This window comes from Phaseolus vulgaris, chromosome 3, assembly GCF_000499845.2.
Source record: "Phaseolus vulgaris cultivar G19833 chromosome 3, P. vulgaris v2.0, whole genome shotgun sequence".
NCBI lineage: Eukaryota > Viridiplantae > Streptophyta > Magnoliopsida > Fabales > Fabaceae > Phaseolus > Phaseolus vulgaris.
In genome coordinates, this window is record NC_023757.2 from 43,805,059 (window position 1) to 43,827,853 (window position 22,795).

The 22,795-nt window shown below is 29.6% G+C and overlaps 1 protein-coding gene and 1 long non-coding RNA gene across 2 annotated transcripts; one reads left to right on the forward strand and one right to left on the reverse strand.

The window, feature by feature from the left end:
- Positions 1-10,303: 10,303 nt before the first annotated feature.
- On the reverse strand, positions 10,304-18,338 carry LOC137807977 (uncharacterized). Its single transcript, XM_068608858.1, has 14 exons — positions 17,964-18,338; positions 17,840-17,887; positions 17,676-17,736; positions 17,533-17,565; positions 17,170-17,294; positions 16,390-16,524; positions 15,458-15,534; positions 15,102-15,364; positions 14,263-14,319; positions 13,987-14,155; positions 12,921-12,978; positions 12,760-12,845; positions 12,617-12,673; positions 10,304-10,885 (listed from the first exon to the last, which is right to left on the reverse strand). Exons 1-14 carry the CDS (start codon positions 18,106-18,108, stop codon positions 10,790-10,792), a joined length of 1,410 nt encoding a protein of 469 aa, XP_068464959.1. The 5' UTR covers positions 18,109-18,338; the 3' UTR covers positions 10,304-10,789.
- A 2,792-nt stretch (positions 18,339-21,130) lies between these two features.
- LOC137805944 (uncharacterized) lies at positions 21,131-22,795 on the forward strand. The gene is made up of 3 exons (XR_011080282.1): positions 21,131-21,349; positions 21,527-21,585; positions 22,625-22,795. It is a non-coding gene; the product is annotated as an uncharacterized lncRNA (long non-coding RNA).

The following is a 22,795-nucleotide window of genomic DNA, read 5'->3' on the forward strand; positions in this document are numbered from 1 at the left end:
AAACTTTGTGTACCTTTGTGACGTGACTTTAAGCCAAACAAACTTTTACCCTATTTTTTTAATCATTCCATGCTTAAGTAAAATCTCATGTGTTAATTATATTGTATTAGGATAATCTACATTTAGAAAAACTCTATTATTCGCATCTTCTGTGTGTTAATTATATTGTATTAGGTTTATCAAAGTATTATTTGTTGGTTACGTATAGAAATCTCATGTGTTACCAAAAAGCGTATCTTTTACTAAGAACTTCAATTAAAACACACTTTCCACTCTCTTTTTTTAATTAAGTATTTAATTCTAATAGAGAAACAACTTTTTGCAAATAAAATGGGTGAAGGAAAAAAGAAAAAGTGAATAATGACTACTATTTAAGCTATTATGTTTAATCAAGGGTGAAATGTATAAAGATCTTGGAAATAACTTATTTCGTACTTCTTCTTCTTTTTTTTTGCATGGAGTTGATCATTTCTATTCTATTTCTCCTCTCATTCTAACTTTGATGATGATTCTCTTGAATTTTATGCTGGGTTTGTTTGGGATTATTTATTGTTTGGTTAATTGTATTTATATTGATTTGTGTGTAAATAAAGTAAAGGAGAGAAGAAGTGCTCCATGAGATGATTTGAGTGAAAATTTAAGAGTTAAATGTGATTTTTATTATGTTGTTTATGTATAAGGTGATTTTTCTACCGGTATGGTATGAATTGTTGGTTTTATTCGAGTGCATACTTTGCCATGTGAGAGTAATTCAAATGGTCATACATTATTTGAAGCATTCACAAATATTTATTAACACTCGGTTTGTGTTATAATGCATTATTTTAATATTGCACAACCAAAAAAATTAAAAAACATTTTAAATGAAGGTGACCTAAATGTTGCAATTGTAAATACATTAATTCAAACATAACAATAGATTAAATAATGTATAATTGATTAAGGTAAACCACTTGATCGATTATGATCCTAATCAATTAGGATTTTGAATGTAATTTGATTATGAGTTTTCAGTTAATCAATTATTCATTGTGCTATAATTGATTATGGTTTTTAGTTAATCAATAATTCATTGTACAATAATTGATTATGAAATTTCAATTAATTAATTGTCCTTTATGCTTCTTTTCGAACTTATTTTTTTTTTATTGTTGCAACTTATTGTTTATACTTAACCAAATTTTATGTTTCATGCACGATTATTACGAAGTATTTATTTCTTGATAAACATGCTACACATTATAATTACGAATATTTTTCTGTTTACATAATAATATTGGTTGTAAAATTAGTCTACTTAATATTTTATTTAATTAAAACAAAAACTTGTCTAATTTTACATAATAATATTTTAATAAATGATTAAACTATACAATGAAATATTTTTTTTTTTACATTTCAATCACATCAATCAAATCATCTATAAACTTTCATCTCATTTCTATTCACCTTCAACTCATTTTTTCTAAATCCAAACAATCAAACTTTTCACTCACTTTTCCCTTTTTTTTTTTCTTTCCACTTCCACCCCAACCAAACAAAAGCTAACTCCCCAACTTTTATCTATTTTTACAGTTTACTTTGTTTTATTTTATTATTTGTTGGGTTATTATTCATAACTATGTCATAAAATAATTTATATGTCAATTTTACTATCTTTTGTTCCGATATATATTAAAAAAACAAAAGAACAAAAATATAAATGGCCTAACTCTAAAATTAGAAATATTTTAGCCATCAAATATTTTTATTTTACTTTAAATTTTAATATTATATAATTTATTTAAATTTTAGGTTTTTCATAATTTAGGTTATTTTTCACTGTGTTTTTGTCGAATTTTTTTAATTTATTGAATTGATTTTTTTTGTTTATTGAGTAATTTGCAATCTAGTTTTTGTTGTTTGGTTTTTCCATTAATTGGATGACATGATTTATATTTTATCTTGTCATCTTCTTTACTTTTTTTTTACGTGTTAATAAATATAAGGTTTTGTAATTAATATAAAATGGTATTACGATTAATATAAAATTAGAAATGACTTTTATTACTTTTTGAAAACTTAAGAAAGATGGAACTTAATTAAGTCATACTAGTTTTAAAAGTGAAGAAAAAAAAGTAAATCAAGAATTGCTAGTATGGTTGAATGCAGTGAATTGAATTAAAGCAATAAAACATGTAAGAAAGTAAATATATTAATCTAAAGAGCTTCAAATACATATATTTTGTAGTAACCAATTTTCATAATTCATAGACGTTTTAGTGTTTAAAGTTTGGTAAATAAGTTTTAATTCTAATAACACCTAAAACACTTTCACTTTTATCCATATGTATGTATATATGTATATCAACACTAAACTAATTATCAATCCACAGACATGAATGCTAACATTTGTATTCAATTAAACTAAACTTCAAATTTGGACAATTGTCACTTATTTGAACTTCTAGAGGGGTGCCTTTTACAAATAACACTTTAATATTGGATAACCATGTAGTGAATAAGGCTATTGGATGTATTATAGTTCAAAAAGCAAGTAGAGTTATGGTTTAATATTAGTTGAACTCCTTTTGTTGAGTAGAAGAATGATAAGCTATGATGATAAAATAAAAACAAGAGTAATGTAAAGTATCTAAGTGTGATAATGTTGATGATGAATGGTGGGCAGGTAACTTTATTTTATGAGGAATGGTGGAAGGGTAAGGTGCGATGAGGAAAGTGAGGAGAAGGAAATAGGGAAAGTGGAATTGACGTATCTTGACCAATCATGGAGGTTGAGGTTGATGAAGCACTATACACAAAGTGAAGTGGCAGAAGCATAACAATGAATTATGGATATTTTTTTATTGACAACGAAAAAAATAAATTAATAGGGATATTTAAGAGATATCTCAACCCTTACTTCCTTTCTCTCTTTCTCCTTTCCTCTCAGAGTTCCTCGATCTCACCCAGCCTCTCGGTCTCCTCTAACTCCATGCTCGGATGGTACCTGCAAAAGGCTCTTCGACACTCGATGCTATTAGTACTGTGTAATGACATACCTAATTGTGTCTATTTATGTGATTATCATGAGCCATTTGTTATTTGGTTAGATTAGGGAATTTGGATCATGTTTAGGAGTGTATTAACTAGTGCTTAATCGATGATTAGTCTCATTAATACTGCTTAGGCGTATTGGGTTTTAAGCCATCGGTCGGCTTTGATCGGGTGCCGAGTCATGGTCTCGGTCGTACGGACCCTACCAATACACTTGTCTCCTAGGCTCGAGGATATTTAATCCAAAGAACCCAAAAAACAATTGATTAACTGAAATTCCATAATCAATTAGAGTACAATGAATAATTGATTAACCGAAAATCATAATCAATTATATTACAATGAATAATTGATTAACTAAAAACTCATAATCAAATTACATTCAAAATCCTTATCGATTATGATCATAATCAATCAAGTGGTTTACCTTAATCAATTAAGTAATAAAACTTAATTTATTATACATTATTTAATCTATTGTTATGTTTGAATTAATGTATTCACAATTGTAACATTTAGTTGACCTTCATTTAAAATGTCTTTTAATTTTTCTCATTGTGCAATATTAAAATAATGCATTATGGCACAAACCGAATATTAAAAAATATTTGTGAATACTTCAAATAATACATGACCATTTGAATTACTCTCACATGACAAAGTATGCACTATGCCCATTTGTCAAGAATAAAACCAACAACCCATGCTCGTAAAAAAATCACCCATATAAATAAACAACATAGTAAAAATCACATTTAACTCTTAAATTTTCACTCAAATCATCTCATAAAACACTTCTTCTCTCCCTTTACTTTATTTCCACACAAATCAATATAAATAAAATTAACCAAACAATAAATAATCCCAATCTGTGATTTTCCCTAAGTTTACATTTCAATTTATACCAATCTTGTTAGATTCCTATAAACAATGTAAAAAATTCAAAATAAATAGGTTACGTTATTCACATAAGTTTATAAATATGATTTAGCTGTAAATATTGTAAACTAAAAATAATAAATAATAAAATAGGAACATTAAAAATTAAATATATTCCAAATATTTTTATCTCAAAATATAAATACCTATCTAAACAAGTTAAAAAGAATGTCATTATTTTGAGAAATTATAAAAACTATTTATAAAAACATAATAATTTTATTAAAAATAAGAAGTAAATAATTAGTAGTTAATATTATCATCCAATTTTAAATAGAAATATTTATTTATTTAATCACTTAAATTATATGGTAAAATAAAATAAGAGACAGGGCCCACCCTAAGCTAGTTTCGTTCCAGGACACAACAATCGATGAGACAAGAACCGCTGTTCGAAATTTTTTTCATATTATTTTTGCAAAACGTGAAATGAATTTAGGTGGAATTTATAAATGAGAAGTACAAGAAAAAGTTATTCTGATTTTGAAGGAAAAGAAAAAGAAGTACAAAATGGGTTACTTTCTTATATTTTTTAATAGGAAAGAAAGAGAAAGAGAAATTACATGAAATTAAAATTAAATATAAAAACGACATCCATACTTTTATGGAAATTTTCACCGTAGTTGAAAGAAAATCTTAGTCTTAAATTAGTGTTAAGGAAATAATTTCTCTTTCGATTTTATATGTATGAAGTATTTAAAAAAAATAAAGGGTGTAAATGTTTATTTTCTACTTATTCAGAAATATTTAGGATTTAGGTTTTTTTTTTTTTCAGATTCTTGTGTTATACAGTTGTTGGTGCCTTGAACAGATATCCGGTTTACGCACAGGTTTGTGGACAGGTAAAGTTTTCTTGGTTTGAAGAAAGTGGACTTACTTTCGAGTAGGTTTTGTGGGACTAGTTTTTTGGGTGTGGGATTTCAGATGTTTTAGAGAATGTTTAGTTTGTATTGTGTTTTGTTTTTTTTTATTAAAGATTGGTTATAAAGATCCTGATAAAGATTGGTTATAAAGATTCATACGGTATTATTTTGATATGGAAGTTTGATTTGATGGTTTGTAAAGTCGGATAAATGTCTGAAGTTAGATGTTGAATAGATTGACTTTAATCACTTTCCGTACAAGAAACATCACTAACTATAGATTAAAGTGTCTCGTTTTATTTTATTTATTTTTTAAAATAACTTTTTTTTTACCATAAAAACCTCCCTCTTTTGGAATATAGATTAGTCGAATTGAAGAATCCAAATAAAAACTCTTCTTTTCTGACTATCCTGCAATATACTGAACAAAAGAAGAAGAAAACATAAAATTTTCCATTCTCGAACATTCTTTTTTTCTTTATTTCTTTCTTAACTACCAATGCTTCATTCCTATACTAATTCACGAGTCTTAGTTTGATCACACCAATGATGAACATGGTCATCGCTGGTGCAGTTGTTGGAGCAGTAGCGGGAAGTTGAATTTTTAATAAAACTATAGAAGAAAGAAAGGGAACGAGTCCAACCAAAATTTTGTTTGATACTGCAGAATTACGATAGGGTTAGGGTTAGGGTTAGGGTTAGGGTTAGGGTGAGTGGTTAAAGGCAATAGGGCACAGAAAAAGGAGAATAACGTTAGTGATTGGTTGGCTAAAAACGAAGCAATGGTTATGGTAAAAGTGTAACAGTAGGTTGTAGGTAGGTAGTAACATATGGTATGGTGTGGTAGATCACGTGAGTGACGTAAAGTTGGCATGGTGAGGTTGATGCAGACACTTGACAGAAGCAAGTGTCTGCATCATATCTGCCAAACAATCTTTGCCCCCCTTCTCTTCTCTTCTCTTCGCTTCTGCTCCAACACATCCATTTCTCTTGCAGTAATAAACAAAGAAACAAAGTTGCAGGGTGGGTCCATCTTCTTCCATGCACTGCCAAAGTGAAACCAGTTTTTGTTTTTGGTGGAGTTCTTCCATATGGTCAAATAGGGTCCTCCATTGCCTCTCCACTCTCCTTCCTAACCAGCACCACTTCTGCACAAAAATACAATGCTCAATGCCACGCTGTTTCTTCACGGGTCTTCAACTTTATCATATTAAATTCCCTTCTACTTCTACCTTCCATTGCCTTCTAAATAATCAACTGCAAGCTCTGTAACCTAGAGAGATTTCCTTGTTATACGATGGTTAAACACCTACAACATTACTATATTTTAATCACACTATTCGTCACTCACCAAAACATATAGGCTAAAACCAACTTCGCATGTGCTTTATTTTATTAATAGCTTCTTCTGTCAACGGTCACTCCACACAAATATAATACTCAAATATGACAGGATTATCACTTGGTTGAAACTTCACACACTATCATATTTTTTAGCCCAAAATATTAATTTTATATTTAAATAATAGAAAATAAACTTACTTCATATTGAAAGAATTAAACGTTAGTTACAAATGAAAACTTGTTCATCAATGTATGCTTTCATTGGTGGTGGATCATGTTAAAAAGACGCTATGACACAAACTATATATCAATGGGTTTGAATTAATTTCATGGTGTAAAAGTAAAACAGTAAATAGTTACTTTCACTTCTTTTATAGTGCACTAAAATTTTGTGATATCCAAACACACTATATTATAGAAAAATCTTGGTCACACCATAATTTCAACATCGTCCACCACCAATCCAAAATATTGTTAGAATGTTAAACAAGCTTAGTGAGTCTTAAAATCAATCAATTATGTTTAAAATAGATACTTGGATTATTACAAAGAAATCAAAGAGGGAAAATCAAATTTTAATCAACAACCAATGTACATAATTAAATTAAATGACTGGTGGTGTGATTGTGGAACATTTCAAGCTCTTTGATTCTGTTGTTTTTTTTGTAATTTTCGTTTGTTCAACTTGATACTTGCAAGTGTTAACATATGTTTATCTAATTTAAAGTCTACACAACACTCATTGGGTTTATGAAATTCAATTTCATCCAATCTGAAATGAAGATTATTGGTCAACATATATGGACTTGAACTTCATTCTTACCCCTCACATGTGCGGTAAAGAGTTAGAAAGACCAACAACTACTCGTATCCATAACAAAATGGATCAACCAGGTTAAAACAATCTTAAAAAAGTGTTCTTATTGTCACAATCAGAAAAAATTCCCCACACCAACAATGATAAATAATTTACTAAATATTTATTTCCCCTCTCATTTTAATTAATCTTATTTCATTGGTAACATATATTTTAGTGACATTACTTTAATTTTTCCAAAATTGCATCAATTAACATAAATAATTTCATTAATTAATTAAATAAACTAAATATTAACTATTTTTTAGAAAAAATCATTTAAATATATTTGACTACATTAATATTTTAAATTATTCAAAATACATTCAATTATTATATAAATAAATAATTAATTACATTATCTAAATTTATAAATATTAAAAATATAAAAAAAATCAACATTACTGAAAAATCATTGAATAAAAACCAATTTTAGAGAAAATAATAATTAATTATTATATTAAATAAATTGGATACTACTTTTAAACTAAAAAAAATTATTGATTTTTATTGATAAATAATTTCTAAATTAGTGTACAATTAACTACTAAGGTTTTAACTATCAATTATCTAGATTTTAAAGTTATTAGTTAGTAGCTCCTTAAATACCAATTTAAAAATTATTTATCAACAATAAAAAATAATTTAGATATTAATAATTTTTTTAATTTTTAAAATAATATCTAATTTAATTAATATAACAACTAATTATTTTTATCATTAAATTTAATTTTTTTAGTGTAAATAAATAAATAAATAAAAATATTCTAGGAAGCACGATTTAAAAAAAAAAAAAATTATAAAAAACCCAACTTTACCCAATAAATAATAATTATAAAACGTGCTAACATACACGATTTCAACAAAAGTAGCAAAAAAATTACAAAAACATTCAATTTAAAGAAAAACAAAAAAATTCAAAAAACGCCCATGCATGCACGATTGAAACAACAAAAATTATTATCTGAACTGAACTTATTTTTTCAATTATGTAATTGTATAATTTTTTAAAAACCTAAAAGAAAAGTAGAGTATGGTACCTTAATCCTGAGATAATCAATTGAAATTATTCATTTCAAAAGTCTGACTAAACTCAATATCTATACAATCTCAGTACACAAACCTACCATAAGCATTCAAGTACAATAAAACTCACACCAGCATGGAGTAAATTCACAATGTTCCGCTATGAAATAAACAAATAATTAAAATAATTTTTTATGAACTTATTTATTTCTCCTATTGCTCTACTGAAAGCGTACCTTATCTATGTTCAACACTTCCCAGTCAAAGTCAACAGAATCACAAGCAAAATAAAGTGAAGAAAATAAAAATCATTTTTCATTTTAATTGAGAATCTTTTATAAAAGCTTCTTATTAACAAAAATAATACTTTAATGAGAATTGTACAATAGTAAATTAAGAGATATTACATTCGTCAATTCTGTAATAAATAAGACAATATGAGACTTACAACTGTCAGTTGTCCTTCGTTGTTGATAGATGTGGTAGTTGAGCTTGTGATGTTCTTTCAACAATGTACTAATTTGTTTTCCTTGAGATTCCTCCAAACAAATTTACCAATTTTATTTTTAGGGAGCATTTTTTGTTACAATGAATTTTTTTAGTTTAATACAAGTCTAAAATTGAGAAAGTAATATTAACTGGAAATAAGTTTTTCAAAATTGTATTTTAGCTATCTTTCCTAGAAGATATTTTCATCAGAAGTGGAAAAATTAACTTTCTTATGTTAAGATAAAAGTTTTACCATGGTCAAAATGCTATACTACTCCTTATTAAATTATTTGATGTGATAAAAAAACTAAAATTGATATTTGATTACCAGTAGACTTATGCAAACATTTTAAAAATATTTTTGACTAATCAAACGTATTTTAATCATCCTTACAAATCAAATTTTTAAATTATTTTTATGTACTCTAAACAGGGTCTACCAATAGTGTTGGTATAAATGGTCATTTGGGACGCTATTACAAATATGAGGATTTCCAATCTTGTGGTAAAAGATTCACTGTAATCTCTCAGTTTCTCTTCTCCATTGAAGGAAAAAGAAAAAAATCCCTTTAAGTAGCTTTTATTTTTGTTTTGTAGTGCGTATTACTATTACTATTACAATATTATTGTACTCATTTCCAGAATTGTGGTTGACAATTGGAAAAGGAGACGACTTAATTCAGTTTTATCTGGATATATTCAAAAAAATAACCATTTGATATCATGATATACATGCCCCGATTAAGTGAACTGCGTACACATAATTGTACGAGTTCCACCACCTAATTAAATCGGTATTAAGTGAACTGCTTATACATAATTGTACAAGTTCCACCAAGAAGCCTAATTAAATCTAAAGATTCCCAACTACTAGTTAATTTTTCCAAACTCGATAGAATTCTTGTTTTTTTTTAAATAAAAATGAAAAAAAAAACACTTCAAGGTTTAAACATAACCCCCGATAAAATGCAGTAGAGTTTTAATTCTTTAAACGAGTAATGTTTATATACTAAAAGCCTTTAGAAAAGAAAAAAGAGAGTATAATGCATGAGGTAATGAAATGCAATCCGTGAGAAACCATGTGTGGTTATTTATTCAATTTAATAACTAATACTATATCTTTATTAAAAAAAATTGCGGTTCATATTTTTCATTTCAATTTATCACTAACCACAGGTAAACTCATTTATGTGTAACGTGTCAGATGGAGCTGTCTTGGTTGTAATCACAGCACACTGATTTGTCTGGCAAACATTACATCACATTTGGAAGCATGTGGTGTGGTATAAATTCCATTTATCCCAAGGCAGCAAGCACATTCTTTGGTTTCACTTTCAGATCTAAGTTCCTGTTTTTCACTCCTTGCGGTCCAAAAGGTAAATAGGACAGAAACAACGTTGACCGTTGTTGTCTAACACCTATCTCTCAATTGTGCATGTGAAAGCCCTTTCTACATGTAGCAGGGAGAAGGCGCGTTTTACGGGTGTTTGTTCTTGCATACGACAAGCCCTATTGCTTTCTCGAATATATTCTTGTTTCACATGCTAGAATATTCAAAATAAAGGCATGGAATGAGTCAAATGTGAAACCACTGCACAAAGTGAGGTGAAGAGACTAGAGTAGGTGGAGTTGCATAACAGCCCAAGCAACGTATGAATCAAGCAATTGTCAGCAATCACAATGGATTCAAATGGAGGAAAAGCAACAAAGAAGGGATGTTACAGAGTTACAGAGTTGTAAATTCACAAAGGACGCAACCAAACAACCTTCATTAATATCACTACACAGACGATAATAATGTAAGATATGCTCGAGATGTCGGTGTCATTACATATGGTTCATTCCTATAGGCACGCTCCAGATATTCCGACCAACAAGTGCATTCATTATAGTAACATGAATTTAGAATAAAGTAAAACAAACACGTGCTGCATTCAAGTTGTATTAGAAGAAAAAAGCCATTGAAACTTCCTAAATGGTACATCAAGAACAAAAGGGCTCTAAGAACAACAATACAAAATCATGATTGTTATTCCTTTTTAAATGGCATTCAGCATCAAGATTGCAGAGTCTTGCGTCCAAATACTAATCACGGTGAGAAATGCTTACATCCAAATAAATGCAGCTATTTGATAAGTAATTGCAGGGCAGCACAAAATTGTTCCTGGAACCGATAACTAATTCACGTGAAAGGCTCATGAATACCATGGATGCATAAAATCATACCCGAAAGTTCTCAAGATTTGACGTTTTGAACCATTGCAGTACATAGCTTTGTCAGCGTTCTGTCATGATTTAACATGGCACTAACACTCTCAACCACCAGAATGATCTGACATATGAGAAGCAGCATGCATAAGTTTACAAGATAACGTACAAAATGTTTAATTTTTTTATTAGAAACGTTAATATAGCCCAGTCCATGAGCTAAAATATTCACAAAAGCCTAATGGACAAGGACCCATCCATGGGCTAATCTTTTTTTTTAAAATCTCCTTTAAAAACGAGTTTAAAAAATTATTTGCTTTTAAAAAAATCTTATATATCAATAAAAACATTAATTTGCTCCAAGTTTTGGCATTCACAACCTAATCTAATTTAAATTTTTAATATTGATATCATTATCCAACATAACTTGATTATAGGTCTTAACATCTCAAAATCTCAGAAAAACACATATTTCTACAAGGAACAAAAACATAAAGAACCATAAATTAAAAAAATAAGATGAATTCATTAATGTTGTGTTTGGGTTGAGAAGGGAATTTGTTGGAAGGGAAGGGAGTGAATTTGTGAGGATTAGAAAGAATGTGTGATATGTGAGATTGTTTGCATTGAGAGATGATAAAGTGGATTGTAAGTATAATTTATTGAAAGTTGTAATTGATGTGATAGTTAGAAGGAAATTTAGAAATTATTTGAAATATGTAAAATATAAGTTTACAAATTTATCATTTTTATTAAAAAAATATTTGAATAATAAATTATGATATATTTTTTTTTTATGTAGATTTGAATTAATTTAATTTTTCTAATATATAATATGCATAATTACTTATATTTTTTAATAAAAAATTTAAAAAAATATAATAAAAAATATTTTTGTGTTAAATTGAAATAAATTTATTAAATATATTAAAAATCATAAAAATATATTTGTTATTTTATATAATTATATGTTATTAATTATATAATTAAATATTTTTAAAAATATTAAATAAATTTATGTAATATTTAATTTTATATATTATATATTATAATAAAATGAATTTACAAGTATATTTGGATAAAATGCAATAATCCTATGTGGAATCAACACAAATCAATAGATACAAATCAAGATATTTGTGTGAGGACTGAAAAACACACTGATCCTCTTTCCCCCACTCTCAAAATCACCTAAACAAACATAAGAAATTCCCTTCTCCCTCCTCGAAAACAAAGAGAGCATTAATGATTGGAAAAGAGAAATACTGCGAATTCAGAATTTAACCTTTTCTTTCAGAAATGATTTTATATCTATGTGATACAATAATTAATATAAATTTGAAGAATGTTTAAAATTAAAAAAAAAAAATTGTCTTAAAACGAATATTTGAAATTGCAAATTAATATCAATTTTAAAAATGTGAGATAATTTATTTTATAAAGGCCACCTAAAAATTATTCATTTCAAAGGAAACAAAAATCAATAATTTCAAAATTTAAAGAATAATGATGTTTACGGTCAAGACTTTACTACAGGGCCCTTGTCCCACACAGAGGCTGGGGCTTGTGTTCATGAGCTTGCATCAATCTTTGGCTCACAATATGATAAAATATATAAGAAAGCACAAATAACTTCAACTAGCATTATTTGATAAAAATTATCTGAAAAAGAATATAAATAAATTAAATGCAATTCTGATCATGATAAAATGGGTGGTAGATGTAAATTGACAAAGACTTCCATTTGTATATAAACTTAATGGCTACAAAAACTTGTGAAGAAAAGAGATACAGCAACAATGATTAAGATGAGGTGAGAAGAAGCGAGTATCACAATGAGTAAGATATAACGCACCTGAAAGCAGGCATAAGCAATTGCAGTCGCAAAGTAAAAATTGGCATTCCCAGTACCCTGCCCATTTTATTACAGAGATGAGAAACTGAAGATAACAACAGAATAATCTATTTGAAATTGTTGGTGAACACAAAACTCCATACCCTCCATATCCATAAATTGTGCATCACAGGGCTAAGAAGTGAAACCCCAACATAACCAGATAACAGAAAGAATGAAAACTGCATATCTGAAAATAAAGGAAGTTGATTATTCAAAAGGAGATTATACGCAATATAAAAGGTAAAAAAGAAAGAGAAGTAACCTTTGAGTTCATAAGCAAATAACCCAAGTAAACCCAAATACAGAGCTGAATCACCAACCTAGTTAAAATGAAAACAAAATGGTTACAGGGATTAATCCAGATTGAAACATGACACAAATTCACAAAAAATAAACACATATGATAGAAAAAGGAATATCAGAGGCTGTAATATTATTAATTTGACTATAATGTTTTTAACTTGAGAATATCAGTGAGCTCAGTGGCTCTACTACAAGCAAGTAAAATACCCAGTCTAAGACTCCTCCCAGAGAGAATAATATTCTACTAACAGAATAATCCAGCCTGCCTCCCCCACTCTCCTCTCTCCCCAGATAGTGACTGCTCCCTACACGTCCCTCATGCCACCTCATCCATTCTCTAACTAATTCTCATTCCCTCCATTACGGGGGCCCACTCTCTTTCTCGTCTCCTCCACTACTGGGCCCCACTCTCTCCACTACTGAGCCTCATTCTCTTTCTCCTAGTGTAGACTTGTCATATTCTGGGCCTTTCAGTTTTCTCAAGTATATTAGGCCAATAAGCATCTTGTTGATGTCTAGGAGTCCTATCAACATCAGTGAGGATTCTGTTATGTTTGATTACGGATAGACAGACAAAATGGTACAGAGATCAATCAGATTGCAACATGATGCAAATTCACACAAACACAATATATATGGACTTCTCTAAGTGGATTGTAGATAGATACATAGATCAATCAGATACCAGCATGATGAAAATTCACACAAAATAAACACATCAGTGCTGGACATTCTATGTTCAAGTTCACAGTTCAATATTTACAACTATACCGTTAACATTTTCCCTTCTAAGCGTGTATATGTGAATGTGCTAAGTGTGTAACATACTTATTTGCATAATTTCTATTTTGGATGATGTAATCATACAATATCATGTATTGAACATTTAACAGGATAACAACGCCTCCTTCATTCTAAATTATAAAAATATTTTCAGCAACACCCAATGAGACCATCATGGTTAAAGTCCAAGAGCTAATTTGAGTCCAGGTAAAAAATAGAAACTGGTGAAAAAAGAAACTTACTGAAGGATAAGACTTTAACATAGAAGATATCACAATGTATACAAAAGCTAGAAAGCATGGCCGATGATTTAGCCGTAAGGCTAATGGTGCTAGCATCAACAGAACATTCCCATGAAATACTATCAGGAAGAAATTTCTGAAAAAATCGAAAACTTCTGCAAAGAAGTACCTGTAATGCAAATATCATCAGAACAAAATAAGTGCCAAAGTTCATGGGAGGAATAAAACATTCAAGTCTACACTAAAGATGGCAGTTTCCCTTCCTAAAGAACATACCACAAAACCCCAATGTTTGGAGACAGATCTTGTATTGTGAGAATGAAGCCATAGGTTCTGCACAAACAACCTAGAAGTTTAATTACAAGATATAGAAAACTTGTCACTCCCATGAAGCAAGAAATTGTGACAGTTGACATTTAACAGTTCTGGATAATGATAATAACAAAAGAGAATAAAAAGAAATAATATAAAATTCATAATCACAAACAATGTTCTTCAACAGAGATAATATGGTAAAATCTACCTCCTTTAACACATGGTAAACATATTAATTGTCCTCATACTAAGTTCATTTACTTTTTAAACAATGGTGTTGAAAAATGTGCATGACTTTTTTATAATACAAGAAAAATCAAGCACAGTGCATAAATGCCAAGAAAGTGACTTAACTGGGAAAGGAATTATTTGACTTCCCAAAGGATTTTACTTCAGAGTTTCACACCAACAGTAACTAACTCTACAGTATTACATGAACAAACAAACAACAGTAATATGGACCTAAAATTTTCTAAATCTTATGAGGCCTCAAGGTAGCTTATGCTTTTCAAAAGTTGTTAGTGACTCCAAAGTCCATAAAGGCAGCAGTTACAAAACCCAGTACTTCTGTAATTATGAAAGTAATCATAATGGTGTATAACTGTTTTCGCATGATATTCTAGATTCTTCATGGGCTCTCAGAAAAGCTCCCCCGGTCTTTACTCTTTAGCTGACTCGCTAACAACAACTAAGCCCAAATTCTTGTGACTACAATAATAATGAACAAATATACATATGTATTTCTTCACTTGCAAAATTGTTGTCAGAAATGAATAATGGTCAAAGTATTTAAGCAAAACCTTTTGAATAACTCCTGTAGACCGCCATACTGTTGGACATACATACTACAAAGGACTAAGATGTAGGATGACCAAAGCAAAGTCCAGAACAGAAAAGACACAACTGGCCTCCATGAGAATACATTCGCAACCTTTAGCTGGTTCTTTGCTTTCTCTTCTGAATAAACATCACTTACGGTGGAATTGCCAGCTTCAAGACTGTTCCTTTGCCTGAATAATTTCCTAGGAGGAGCATCAGGACCATATCCCAATAACAATATCACCTGAAAAAGAGGATAATATTAGTGTCTACAGATAAATAAAGATTTGCAGATTATGCTGAAAATGTTATACAAAGGGTTCAAGCAACACCATACTGGGATAATAAGGATGGCAGGGTACAGAGACAAGTGTGTAGCCATGACCCATCCAAAAGCTGCCAACGGAGCTAGTCCTGTTGTACGTCGGTACAGGTTCAACATCACACAATATTAGATGAAGAGCACAAGACTACAAATATAAGGTGATAATGATATTTCTTCTTCATTTCTCACAACTACTTCCAAAATCTAATCAGCTAGCTGGATATAGCAATAGGCAACCTTTACACTGAAGTGGATATCAAATGGACAAATACTGGTTAATTCAATGGCAATAATAACAAATTAAATATTGCCATGCATATGAGAGAAAATATGAAAAAAGAAAGTTAAACAAGATGAATATTGAACATCAAGTTGATAGTCAGACTCAAGGCTAAGTATGATAGTCAGCTAACTTACAGAAAAGGTATACCAGACATGAAATTTGATAGAAAACATAAGAAACAATGATACCTAAAGAAAATTTATTCCTCAAATTTACTTGAGGCGTTCAGTCTTAGTAATTTATTATTATATGTACACAAATTCAGCCCCCGTATAGTAGCAATGTTTTCTTGGTTTTATCACTCAAACAATAATATATATTCCTTTATTCAACACAGTCTAAGACCAAGGAACATTTCAGGTAAACAGAACTGTAAATAAAAATCAATGGAAAATTGTTCATCAAAGTCCATTTGTATAAAAGTAATCCTTCAGCTAAAAATGGAGATTCCCCCTGTACTTCCCATAAGAACTTCCCCAAGAAGCACAAACTAACAGTACTTTTCATCACACAACAATGCCAAGCAAAATTCATTTTTCAATCTTGAAAAGCAAATAATCTTAACCAGAAAACAACTAAAAAAAACAATTAAACGTGATAGGACTAAGTCAGTAGAATCTAAAAGTTCAGAAATTAAAAACATAGGTTATGAGCTGCTTACGCGAACATGCTCCATAAAGCGAGAGCACAACCATCAAGTTCTCAATTGCAGATGTGGATAGACCAACACATGCAACTATCGTGAAAGGATTCCACAAGTATACAAGAGCAGCAAAATCTCCTGAAGGAAGAAGCTCTGGAAACAGTAAAGATGCGATCAAAAGGGATGAAAAGGAATTTGCATAGTTTCAAAAAGACCCATAGCCAGAAGGGGAGTTTTTAACATTAAATTTTATAATATGATCATCACCTACCCTCCATAACAATAGTTGAAAATACCAAGTTTTCTTCTCAGCAATTCAGAAAAACACGTTATCTTTTTTTCTGGAAAGGTAAGCATAGTGTTTGTTATGACACAAAAACGAGACAGACACAGACTTCATAAATTCATAATCCATTTGTTCACAGAAACCACCCAGACATGTAATGATCGGTAAGGTGTTTCATTTCCAGTCCTTTTTTTCACTGTAAACACACTATCCCAAAAGAGGGAAGGCAAAGCCAAGAGTCAAAAGGGGCACTCCTTGCATATCTAATACTATCCAGTAATCTTCATCAAGTACCATCCGACAATTTTCTTATAATGCAGCATGCACGAAATATAAATTCTCTCTCTTTGATTGTACAATATATTTTTATCTGAAAAGGATCTTCAAACTTATACACTAGTTTTATACATCACTTTAAAATAACAAATAAAAATGGAAGAAGCAAAGCAAAGCCAACCATAATCATATGAAATTTGAACAGAAGGGTCACACTGGAAGCACATGCTAACAACCTGAATTCTCTGACAAATCACGAAGGCCAAGTAATTGTAAGCTTGAACTGTATGCCACCTGGAGTTTTTCACCAACAGCACAAATAAGCATTGCACTAACCACATCTGCAATAACAAAAACCAAACTATATCCGGAAATGAGTTGATTATTTACTGTTCAACAAAGTATCCAACATACACAAGTGAACACAACGCTGAAGAACTAGATACACAAGATTCAACGGCAAACAGCATTACGAGTATAGATACGAATTATTGAGCAACGAAGATTACAACAAGTATGATTCATGAGCTATGGAAATTGGAAATAAACAACTGGATAGATACTGGTAATACTCATAAGTAAAAGGCGGAGAAAGTTACCTGCATAAAAGATGATCAGGCTGTCCTTCAATTCTGAAGCATCAACAAGGTAATTCGAAGTCATTACACCATAGGAACTTCGAACATTTTACGTGATTCCATTTAAATAAGGCAACTGAACAAAATCTGACACAAGCAGGTACCTTGTAACTGTGAGCGGGCCGAGAAGTGTCAGTAACAAAGGGGAACCATGGTACATTGATCCTGGAAACACGAACAGCCTGAGATTGCTTACACAACACTAAATAATAAAAACATAAACTGATCCAACGAAGGAATCTGAAAAGGAAAGGACTAAGTGAAATACCGGCATAGGGTGAAATTGACGACTGCTTCAACCAGTAACCCTCGGCCACTGCGAAAAGAGAATTTGAAGTTGATAAGAAAACATGGATATAGGAATTAAAGGTAGTTGGGAAAGAAAAGCATACGGCGGCGGAGGCTAGTGAGGGGGGTGGAGACTTCGGGGCGAGAAGAGAGGTTGAGGTTTTTGGGAAAGTAGAGGAGAATGAGCCTCAAAACGACGGAACCTAGGACCCAAGTCCAGAACAATGGAACCTTCTTCTTCTTCGTCATCTTCGTCTTCCTTTACGGCTGCGTCTTCAGATCGGAAATTTGCAACTGCTTCCTCCCCTGCCTCTGGCTTCTTCGGAGGAGCTATTCAACCAAAACGACTTCTACTGCTGTCGTTCGGCTTCTTTTTTTGCAATAACATATCCATCCAAATAAAAAGGTGAATTACAGTCTTTGAAGGCTCATTCACTTTATTATTCATAGTGTATTTTTTTTAATTCATGATAGTTCGTGTAAGAAAAATTATAACAACTTGCCTATATTGCTTAACTAATGATGCTAGACCTCTTAAGAAAAATAATTTATCAAATTGGTGATTTATTTTCTATTCTTATTGTAATAGAAACTTCTTATATTAATATTAATATTTTTTATTTTTTTAAATAATAATAGTTTAATTAATATAATAATTAATTATTTTGTCTCTAAAATTAATTTTTATTTAATTATTTTATTGTAGTATATAAAATAATACCAAACAAAGATTTAAACACAAGAGAAAAGTGAAATTTTAGGACATGAACAAATATGTTTTGTAATTTTCCTTTTTTTTCTATTTTTTTTAGATTTTTTCTTCCTTTCTAAAACTAACTTATCCCAAGTTTCATACCGTCCTCTTGTTCTTATAGGCTTAAAAGTTATAAAAAAGGTGAAAATTTCCTTTAAAGGACTCATGTTTACTAATACAACAAATTATTTTCAACTATTATCTTAGTATGTTGTAGTGAAGGTTAACACAAAATAAAAAAAATTGTGAAAGGAGAAATTTAGGATAACATTTGTAAGAGGAAAAAATGTATTCAACTTTTTGAAGAGGTTGTCAAACTTCACTTATTGTTTCAAGAAACCACATGAAAAACATTTGGATTATTAAATAATTCAAGAAAAATAATAATCATGTCATGCTTAGTCTTAAAGTGTATTATACATGAGGTGTAATAAGAAGATTAATGTTGTTGTAAGAGTTATGGTGGAAAATTTGAGGAAGAATAATTACACGTGAAAATTTTGTTTGTTATTTTAAATAACGGTGACTCGTAATTATTTAATAGAAAATGTTGGAATCACATGAGGAATGTATAAGAAAATTTTAGATATTGGAAATGTTGAAGCTTCTTTCCGTTATTGTAAACAAAAACAAGTTGAAAATTCAAATATTTTTATGCAATCTAATATGATGAAAAGTCTCAAATAGTAAAAAAGAAAAATTGGGGGATGTTATATCAAGAATAATTTACTCACAATTCATAGATGCTATAAATTTTATGTCATGTATAAAATTAAAAAGTATATTATGTTGTTTGTTCCCATTTATTGGATTAAATAGTAATTATCAGTCAATTTTGTTTGGTTGTGCCTTATTTATTGCCATATGAGTAAGATAGTTTTTTAGATGGTTGCTTCACACATGGTTGAAGAATAAGTGAAGAAAACTTGTATCTATCATAACAAATGTATATTTAGACATTGGAGATGTTATTGCAAAAGTATTTCCATAAACATGTTATTGCATTTGCTTATGACACATTATGAAAATGTTTTTTTAAAGTATATATAAGGTATATTTTCAAAAGTGACCTTACTTACTATTTAAAATATTTGAATAAGAATGAAATCATAGTATATTTTGGAATAAAATGAATGACTTTATGGGATATATAAAATCAAAGAATCAGGGGTAACTATATACAAATAGAAGTATTTCTCTTTGTTTTGATGAATTCTATTCAAAAAAAGTGAAAGTACTAATATTTTTTATTCCTTTTTGGAACCCTCATATTTGAAAAGGTTGTTGATAATAGGTTGGAGGTAAAAAGAATGCAAGATAATGAGTCTAGACACAAATATTGTATTTTGAATATTGGGTATAAACTTGAGAACCATGATGCATCTATCTATACAATAAATGTTTTTGGAAAAGTTCAATATGAGTTGGCAAGATAAACCAATTTACTAAGAAAAAGAGAAATTATTTTACTTATGTTTAGTTGTTATGATGTTTAAGATAATTTTATCGTCGATATAAATTTGAATTTAAAATTTGTTAGATGTGATTATGGACTATATGAGTTAATAGGAATATAGTGGATAAGCATATTCATGATTTTTCAAGAAAAATGGATTGTTGAAATTTCTAATTTTTTTTAGCTCATCCACCATACTTATAATTATAAGAAGAATACATGCACAACAACAAACAACTATGTTAATTGATCTTCTTGAAAAAATATAAGAGATATATAGGTTTATTATTTTAGAATTTGTCCAAGCTCATTAGTTAGCAATTAAGATGCAACCAAATTTTTATATCATTGTGAACTTGCCTCTTTTAGGGTCAAATCCCAAAATTGGATATCAACATTTTACATTGAAGAAAAAAAATTTAATATGATATATTTAATAGTAAATTTGAAATATCACTTAATAAGTCATCAACAAAAAGAAAAACATCTTATAAATATGAAGAACACAATCACGACAATAGAACCTTTAGTGCAAGTGTAATATGTATACAAAATTTGTTAACCATATTAACAAAATTGTGAGATGTGAATGAATGAAAAAAAGGAATGAATACCATGAAAGAAGAAAATTGCAGAGGTAAAAGATGAAAAATTATTTTATATGGTTCTTCATTACCTGAACTTCCATATTTCTCACTACAAAAACTTTTAATTTTAACGGAGGTTTGTTAATAGAGGTTCTAATAACCCCAGATAATACATGTGCATATCGAGGGTTTTTTAAACCTCTGGTAAATTTCCATGATTATTTAAGAAACCACAATAAAATTACATATTCTAATTTTCCACCTCATTTTTTTCACTTTCAAAGTTTTTCATACACTGGTTTTGTTGGAGGACTGAATTTTTGGAGGAAGCACAGTTTCAGACACGGTACATTCCTTTAAACAATTTTTTTCTTTCTGTATAGTCCTAGAAAACGTTCCCGTTCAAAATTCAAATTAACTCTTCCCATTTTCATCTTTCAAACAGAATTAATATCTTTTGGAGAATTTTTGGCACACAAAGATTTCTCTGTTCTTGTACTACGGCTCCAATTGATGATTTATTTGATCCTATTTGATTTCTCTAAATTGGTTTCTTTCCCCATTTCTCATGCCCTATTTCTTTGCCTACCGCTTTGTGATGCGTTTTTCTTTCGGTGTTGCGTTTAATGGTGAGTTTTCTTTCCAGCGGTGCATTTCACTAGTTCGGAATCATTTTTTGGAACACTCTCTCGGGTTCGTTTTTCGTTTCGCTCTTCTTTAGTTTTTGCTCTTCTTACAACATAGAGGGAAAGAGTTATTTGATGTTTAAAAGGAATGAATGAGTTTTATGGAAACATAGGGTGACAAAGGTGTTAAGTTTTTATTAAAGCAGGGATTTATTTTGTGGTTGCATTTTGCCCTGTTGCGCAGGAATATTGGAGCATGTGATTGTGGCGAGGAATGGAAGGCTTCAGGTTGAGAAGTAGATGGTAAGGTCTTCAAATTTGATAGTATCCTTAAGAAAATGTTTGTGAGGAGTTCTCTCTTTCGTGGAGAAATTGACGAAAAAATTGGGCATACGGTTCCTTATTAGTTAGTTACTAACTAAATTTTGATGTGAATTTTATCTAAATAATTAAGTTGTTGATTTGGTCCAATCTCACATTTATGTATTGGAATAACATTGATTTATGGAAAATCGTGCGGCTATAGATATTATGAATGATATTTTCTGATAAAAAAAAATACTAAGAACAGTGAGAAAGAGATGTGTTATTGAAAATCATGCATGCAATATTTTTCCTCTCCCCTTCTTCTTATTGGATTGTTGATTCATTAATCTAATTAGACTTTGAAATTCTGAAAATGCTGGCCATGATGCATCACATGAAACTAGCAGATTGTGACCAACAGGTTGCATTATACCATATAGTTTTCTTAGGTTAGATGAGTTTTTGAGGAGTTTAACAAGTTCTATAATAACTCTTTTCCTTGTTTCCCCTGAAGTATGTGTATATATGTGTTATATAATAATTATACTTGAAATATAATTTGTTTGTTTGATATCTTTTATATACATAATATTGATTTGCTGATAAAAAAATTAAAATATATTTAAATCTTACAATTAATTAGTAATGGTATCCATACTGTAAATAAATATATTAAGTATCCATAAACACTGCAATATGTGTAAAATATGTAAACACTGCTTATGAGCCTGTGAATTTAGACTGATATTACAAGGATCTGTATTTTCACTCATGTTTCTTGCACCATCTTTTATATCTCATTTTCTTTATCTCTCGGGTGGCTGACTCCAAAAAGATATCAAATAACTCTTTCCTACAAGTGATTTATAATGAAGTATACAATTATATCAACAAATTATAATACTAACCTCTTATAAAACCTTACTAGACTACTTAAATTTTACTTAAAATAATTTTATTTTCTTAATTAAAATTGAATCCTTTTTATAGTCATTGGTATGTTAGTTTTAATGGATCTTGTTTATAATTTTGCCAGGTTGCCCCGTAATTCTTCCAAGGAAAAGTGAATTTGTGCTCTTGTTGCTACAAGGAAATATCATATTCTGGTTGTAGTTTTCATATAGTTCTGAATGGTGTCATCAACATTATGCTAAAGTTGGAAGTATTAGGAACTGAAATTTGTTTTTAAATTAGAATAAATAATGTA